At 35.5% G+C, this 7,672-nt stretch overlaps 1 protein-coding gene across 4 annotated transcripts in view; it reads left to right on the forward strand.

The window, feature by feature from the left end:
- LOC124213670 (Chondrocyte-derived ezrin-like domain containing protein) overlaps positions 1 to 6,587 on the forward strand; it is a 32,819-nt gene extending 26,232 nt beyond the window's left edge. For 3 of the 4 annotated variants that reach the window (XM_046615191.2, XM_046615192.1, XM_046615195.1), the window contains 10 exons: positions 733 to 920; positions 980 to 1,105; positions 1,691 to 2,066; positions 2,176 to 2,285; positions 2,605 to 2,745; positions 2,834 to 2,988; positions 3,607 to 3,734; positions 3,902 to 4,065; positions 4,171 to 4,430; positions 4,576 to 6,587. In XM_046615191.2, coding sequence (XP_046471147.1) covers positions 733 to 920; positions 980 to 1,105; positions 1,691 to 2,066; positions 2,176 to 2,285; positions 2,605 to 2,745; positions 2,834 to 2,988; positions 3,607 to 3,734; positions 3,902 to 4,065; positions 4,171 to 4,430; positions 4,576 to 4,684 — 1,757 coding nt within the window. In that variant the 3' untranslated portion in view covers positions 4,685 to 6,587. The remainder of the gene's footprint in view (positions 1 to 732; positions 921 to 979; positions 1,106 to 1,690; positions 2,067 to 2,175; positions 2,286 to 2,604; positions 2,746 to 2,833; positions 2,989 to 3,606; positions 3,735 to 3,901; positions 4,066 to 4,170; positions 4,431 to 4,575) is intronic. The other variant, XM_046615193.2, reaches the window with a different exon arrangement.
- The last annotated feature ends 1,085 nt before the right edge of the window (positions 6,588 to 7,672 follow it).

The raw sequence follows: 7,672 nt of genomic DNA on the forward strand, positions 1-7,672 counted from the left end.
TAATGACTCTGAGAAGATGGAATGGATTGATATAACTGCATTGTAGGTTTAAGAATATATTTCAACATTAAGGGAATATGAAACTCTTCTTGGAGCCTTTTCTGCTCTTGGACAATGACGACGGCGATGACGATGATGATGATCATACCTTAATGCATGCCAGCTTTTGATGTATAGCTTCCTTTTTTCAACTTAATGTTTAATAACACTTTTCCATCACCTGCATATCAGTGACGTAACTAGTATATGCGGCGTGATAAGATGAACAGGGAATAAACTAAGTAACGAAATATAGTACCAATTTTTTGCAAATTCGTGTCCTTGTACAGGTGACATGATGAAAAGAGCTGAAGATTAATTAAGAGCAGAATTAATCAGCGACGATGCTTGCCTTTAGTCCTAGATTAGTCTTTCATCAGTTGAATAATATAAACAAACAGCGAGGTTTTTGATCTGGTTCTTATCCCTTTAGTTTTTATAATTTAGAAAAACTATTCATTCCCTAATACAAGGGGTTACTGATAGTATATTTTATTTTGCCTGTCGTCTAATTATATTGCGCGATTTTTGTACATTTGCAATACACCCTACTTCCAATTGAAGATGTTTATTTGCTGCACTAGAGCATGACATTTTTATTACCGAATTTCTCTGTGTTCACTAAAAATGTATTATTACAGTATGATTTGATACTTGGTTACAGATATTTGACTAACAATCCTCTGTTTACAGACACAGAGTCAGAGTTACAACAGCTTGTGCACAAGCAAGAAAACAACAACTCGTTTTACAATTCATCGCAAACTGAAAAGTGTCCTAATGGAAGTACGGGTATTAGCACCAACGGCGTAGAAAACGTGCCAGACCTAAGTCCTGTCAAGCAGATGAAAAATGGAGAGGTTGAAGATAGAAAGACGAAGGTAAAGTATATGGTGTATCGTATACAACATAATCCATAAAGTGACACTCTGCCCCATAGATCATTCTTTCACCTACCAATGGATTTCATTTGCAGAGATGGCCAACCGATAAAGCATATTATATTGCCAAAGAGTTGTTGATGACTGAACGAACATACAAAAAGGATTTGGACATCATAAATTTGGTAAGAAAAGTTTTATTAATTGATTAGTCACATTGTGATGAAATGTTTGTGAGCGAATTTTGAATTTCTGGTATCAATATCAATATCAATATTTAATAATAATTTCCATGAAAATATTGGACAACTTGGAAACATCTGTCTGAAACAAGTTTAACAAATATGAAAACAGAAAAATAAAAAAAAATAAAAAAGTCCAACATGAGAAAACTAAGAATACTGCTTCAAAAAATCAAATACATTCGAGTTACCTTAAAATAATCTAAACAAACCAACAGGATCCATAAAAAGAGATACACAGAAACAATTCACACAAATGCAGTGATAGAAATAAAATCACAGAACTGTCAAGGAGACGAAAGCATGGTAAAAGTATAAAAACGTAGGTCAGGTCACATAAAAACGGTAAAAAATAAAAATAAATATAAAAATAAAATGAAATTAAAGTCAAATAAATCAAATTAAAATAAAATAAATAAATATAAATATAACTACACAGCTAAAAATTCAAATCAAAAGCACAAATAACTAGAAAAATACATTACATACAAAATACATATCATAGTGTATACATAAGGATTTTTGCAGTGGTTCAGAGAGGAAGTATCGAGAGAAGCCGAGCTCGAAGCTGGGCCAGCCGTTGCTTTGATAGAACTACTAGCTGATGCACACGCACCTTGTCTTCAGGAGATGGAAGCGAGACTTGCCAGATGGGAGGGGAATGCGCGTCACAATATCGGCGATTTTTTATACAATACTTTATTGAACGTACTTCCGCTCTATGACCAGTATTTAGAAAATCTCATGCCAGCTCTTGAGAAGATCGAGTATTCTATACGAACTTCACGGAGGTTTGATCAACTTTGCCGAGATTTCGAATCCCAGAAGCACTGTTACTTACCTCTCAGCTCTTTACTTCTGAAACCGTTACAGCGGTTGCTTCATTACAATAGCATTATCGATAGTAAGTTCTTTTGTTCTTTGGCAATACACAAAAACCTCCTCAGCTCCCATTAGGATTCTCAGAACGGTCGATGAATTGGAATTATATCAGTTTTAAAAAAATTTCACAGGACTACTCGATCATTATCCAAAAGATCACACGGATTTTGAAGACTGCTTAGCAGCAAGGGATCGTCTTGGCGAAACATTGTTAGAAGGCCTCACCGTATTGAATCAGGCGGTAAATATTACAAAAGTTTCAATGCCAGCGCACATTTTTATTTATCAATTACTTGCATCGTGATTTCATCACTTTTCTGTACACAATTGCAATAACATTTCAGTAAAAGCGAATTCTTTGTGCAATAATTTGCAACAAGTAAAAATTATCACAATCTAATATTAATGATGTCAGAAGTTGATAAATTTTAACAATGTTCGGTTCGTAATTGATTTCAAGTCTATTGCTTTTTTCTTAATTCTAAGAAACAAAGGTTTCTTTGCATTATTCATTAGTTTCCGGAAACTCTGCTGTAATGCCGTATTCTTGGTTTTGCCAGGAAAATTTGGTCCAATTATGCGAATTGCAAAAAGATATAAGTGGATTTGACGACCTCGTGCAGGACGGCCGAAGATTTATTAGACAAGGTTGTTTGCAGAAGTACAGTAACAAAGGATATCAGCAGCGGATGTTCTTTCTGGTATGTTGTAACATATATACTTTGATGAACCAATGACTTCCTGCACGATAAAACAAATTGACAATTTAATTTAACCATGTAACTACAGTTCTCCGATATTTTGCTGTATACGTATCGAACCCAACAACCAATACAGTGTTTTCGAGTCCATGGTCAGTTACCCCTCAAGGGAGTCAAAATACAGGATGGAGATAACAAGACTGGAACGGATTTCGCATTTGTTATCCATGGATTGGGGAACTCGTGAGTAACTGTATTAGTATCTGAAGAGATGAGCTGCAGGAAGTGATGTATTTCATGGCGTTATTATTTACTAGAAATGTGGAAACTTTCCTCGTTATATTCTTAGTCTCCCCGTCACGCGTGACGCTGAGTATATTGGATGAAAAACTATGAAGCTCAATGATACACAATGAACCAGTCCGTAAAAAATATCCTTATATTGAAGAGTCAATTGGTGATGTTTGATATTTTGCAGCAAGTTCAGACTTTTGTAAGTCCCATAGAGAAGCAGCCAATGAACGCCTTCTGTGTTCAGTCCAGTAACGTTCTCCAGAGATTTAACCCCTTGTAGCCCCTTGTGACATTTCTGTAACAAACTAAATACGATCCTACAAAATCCATACGGAAGGTATTAATGACAAGTCCTTAAATGCTTATTTATTTTAAAATTTATGATTTTGGGCTACAAGGGGTTAAACAAATGTCAGTGTAGTAATTTCCTTCTAGCCTAATCGAAAGAAAATAGAGTTTTCAAACATTTGGCACAGTAAAACTCTGTGATACATTGTACAATCAGACGTGGCTATTTTAGTGGCCTTGAAGACGTTATTAAGGAAACTATTTCTATTTATTTTCTAGGCCCTTGACAGTCGCGGCAAGCAATGAAGACGAAAAAGAACGCTGGCTGGAAGACCTGAATGTGACTGTCGCGCAAGCAACCGATTCGGTAGATGGAAAATGTCCTTATTTATCATCCAAATCTTGCAGTGAGTCAGATTTCACGATTACCTTTTTTCAACTCTTAGCCATTTTGGACACAACAGAAAATGTATTAATTTTACATAGATGCTATACACATTAAATTGCCTCTTATATACAGGTGAAAAATATGATAGTTATATAGGGTAAATTTATTTTTGGTCAATGTCAATAGTCTTAGGTTCGACCGACGAAGTTTCGGACGAGCCTGGATCAAGAGAGATAGATAGAACTAATTGTGGAGGTGCAAAGACTTCTCAACGGAGCAACACGACGGTTCACGTCTGCTGGCACCGGAATACTAGCATAAGTTATAGTGATCAACTTAGAGCATTTCAGGTAATTGATTCCATACTACATATATCACATAGAATTTCATCTATTTATGAATATCACCTTTGAATCGAATTCTTGATACAGTATAGCTAAAATATATTCTTTCAGAATCAGCTCAGCGGTTTTTTGTTAAGGAAATTCAAGAACTGTAATGGCTGGCAAAAGCTTTGGGTTGTTTTTACGAACTTTTGTCTGTTTTTCTACAAATCGCATCAAGATGACTTCCCATTAGCCAGTTTGCCATTGCTGGGATATACGGTATCGACTCCAACTGAGAAAGATGGGATCAGCAAAGATTTTGTCTTTAAGCTGCAATTTAAAAATCATGTCTATTTCTTTAGAGCAGAGAGCGACTATACATTTGGAAGGTAATTTTTTTCTTGTTTATTCCAACTTGGCGCATTGGTTCACCAAAATATATTTCCCGCTGCTAAATTACAGTCTTACTTGAATCAAAATCTGCCATGCTATGATATGAAGTACTTTTAGATGATACATATCTTTAATTTGTAGATGGATCGAAGTTATCGGAAGTGCGACGCAGCATAGTCATATATCAGTTAGTTTTACCCACAAGAAAATTGTTGGTGAATTTCGTGACGGATTAAACGAAGCTGAGTAATAATAAGCAGAAGCAATAAAGAGAAATTACTGCAAAATTGATGATATGTTGTGTAAAAATCAACACACTCAATAGTCCAGGGCCTGAGTTTTGCCAGTAAGAATAGTGCTTATGAACCGTAAAGCTGGACTTGTCTGTGCGACTAGCATCTTCTCGTGCTGGCAAACACTGACCGAGTTATCATTTATAGTCACACGCGTACCAATATCAGAAATAAATTTGGAGCTACAAGTATTATCTTGGCAAAACTGATGTAGCAATCAAAAGAGTAAAGCGACCAATATTTTCATTATTTCACTTCAAGAGAAGGACGGTACCTGCTGTCTCTCTTACTGTGTGAGACTCAGGTCGCTCCACAACGAGTGCATGAGAAAAAGGAAGTGCACGCATTTCTCCTATCCCAGTGAACGCTCTCCTATTTCCCATCTGCTTCAACCCAACTGGCAAAATATATATGGAGTGAATCTCAATGCTCCGCAGTGAGTCAAGTCAGCCAACACTGATTCTGTTCTGAGAAGAAGGAAGTAGCTTTTCTGTTTTGGACAGAGATTTATTGAAAGGCAATTGTACATATGCGGGTATAATCTTCCTAAAATATGGCAAATAAAATTTCTTACTTTGTTGTTCACGAGAGAAATTCAATATTATGATACTTCGAACTACAAGTCAGTAACTGGAGTTCAATACATCTGGTAATTATTGACGAAAAAAAAGTAAAATGGATGCTGGTTGTACGGTAATGAACAGCATTCTATTCAGTTTTATACAGTGACGAATTGCATCATCAATGCGTTGGGAATTCAACGATTTCTCTGAACCTGTATCAAAACGATATTCTACCCTGTAGATAACGTCAGGAATTGTACATATAATCATTGCATATACGTACATGAATAGGTATATCAATATTACCAATTGTACAAGGAAATAGGTATACATATATATATATAATATGCATATCGGCAAAATTTAATCTGCGTAAATGGGACCAATTCACATTTCATAATGTATAGTTTTATCTGTTAGGTTGCGTTGACAAAAAAAGAAAAAAAAAACAATAATTTTGATGTGGCATTTTTACCAAGTTTTCAAATTTCATTTTATGATGGATATCATTTTCGCATCCTTCCCTTTTATCCTACTTAGTTCAACATTACTTTGTGGCCGTATTAAAATTCATTCACATTTCACATATCATCTTTCCCCCTGACAATCAGTGAAATTTTTTGCACAACTATCTGAAAATTAGCAAAATTTTTTACTCGGTTCTGCCCCTTAAAACGAAGTGTTACCTTCTTTTTCAGCCTATTTTCATACAAATTATTTACATTACCTAACCGTCCATTGTTGAGTTTGATTTATTATTATAATTTCTTATAAATATTACTCATGCACATACTTCTATTCCATTTCAATTTTTGTACTACAAATACAAATCTAACATCATTTTCTGTTTTCTATTTCACATGCGGTACACATTTGATACACGCGTTTATTAGTAGAATTTTTTAATAGTCCTCCATGGATATTTCAACATGCTAGGTTGTGCATCGATTACAGTGAAACCTCGAATAACCGAGTGCAATTTATCCGGGCTGTTGATTAACTGGGCCTGCTGTGAAATATGATTTGTCTTTTTACTTTTGAAAATACATTTTATCGTCAATAGATTGACCATATGTATACATAAGGAGTCCGTCGTGTACATAAGGAGGTGAATTTTGACTGACAGCCAGTATAAATGTAATAATGAAAATGTTAGATTTCTTTTTGATATACGATATAATGATGAGAGAATGATTACAAATAACACCATTTATGCATATGGTACTGTTACAGATGTTTGCTGAGTTAATTAATAACTGTTGATTAGAATATAATAAACATATAGGTATGTACATAATTTCTGGATCATCCGTGGATTACACTTATTGCAGCTATTCCTATTACCACACTCCCCGCTTAAAAGAGGTTTTACTATATTTGGTAGCTTGTGTGTACATTACATCAAGGTCCGGTTTGTTACTTGATTAACTTCCCAGTCTTCTTTTTTCAGCGAAAATACGGAATAAGAGAAATAGAGAACATTCTTTAATCACTCGGAAAATGACAAGTTGAGTATTTACTAAATTTTCACATTATGAGATATAGACTACAGAAAATTACAATCAACTATTTTTATTAATTTACGGACGGGTTGCGACTTTGCGCGTGAGTCTGTGTGCGAGTGTGATTTTAACTTTTGTCCGGTTATATCTCTGTAAGTGATAATCGGATTTGGATGATTTGGTCCCAATTGACGGCGGCGAGTTTTTTTTTCACTTAATACTGATTAGATTCTTGATACGATGGTCCCATTAGTTACAGAGTTGTTTGAATAACAAAGCCATGAAAAAATCGATTTCGTTGATTATGTTGTGTGCACTCGATACGCATACGAGCGAAACGCTTTTGGACTGGCTCATCTAGCACACACGCTTCCACGTACTCAGACTACCATTGAGGAATGGTCAGTAACATATTCTCGACGAGGAAAAATTCGAAGATGGGTTAATTCTAATTACTTGCCCCATCTGGCCCAAAAGATTGCGTAATGCTTCATCAACGCTCAATTGAAACCATAGTTGTCAGACGTGGGAAAGTTAAGCTGAAGTCACATTGCGGAACTGCAACACGAAGAATCTTACGCCATACCTTTTTTTGGGCGGAATCTTTTGTATCATGATGGATTTGTGTGACCCTTTCTAGAATAATTGGACCCCCAGGATTATAGAAAACGTATCAAAAAGAGCATGTGACCAACAGCAGAAAAGTTACGGAGGAAATCTGACGTTTGTTGGTTGTATCTTTTGAGCCATTGATCGCACCGTATTAGGACTGCGCCCGATCGATTTTCCTCGCAAAATTTCGTTACAACACTGCATGGAAGGATTTATTCCAGCACTTTTGAAAATCGTCAGAATTATCGCCAAAATTGGAAAGGGTAGT

The sequence above is a fragment of the Neodiprion pinetum genome, chromosome 3 (genome assembly GCF_021155775.2).
Source record: "Neodiprion pinetum isolate iyNeoPine1 chromosome 3, iyNeoPine1.2, whole genome shotgun sequence".
NCBI classification, from domain to species: Eukaryota; Metazoa; Arthropoda; class Insecta; order Hymenoptera; family Diprionidae; genus Neodiprion; species Neodiprion pinetum.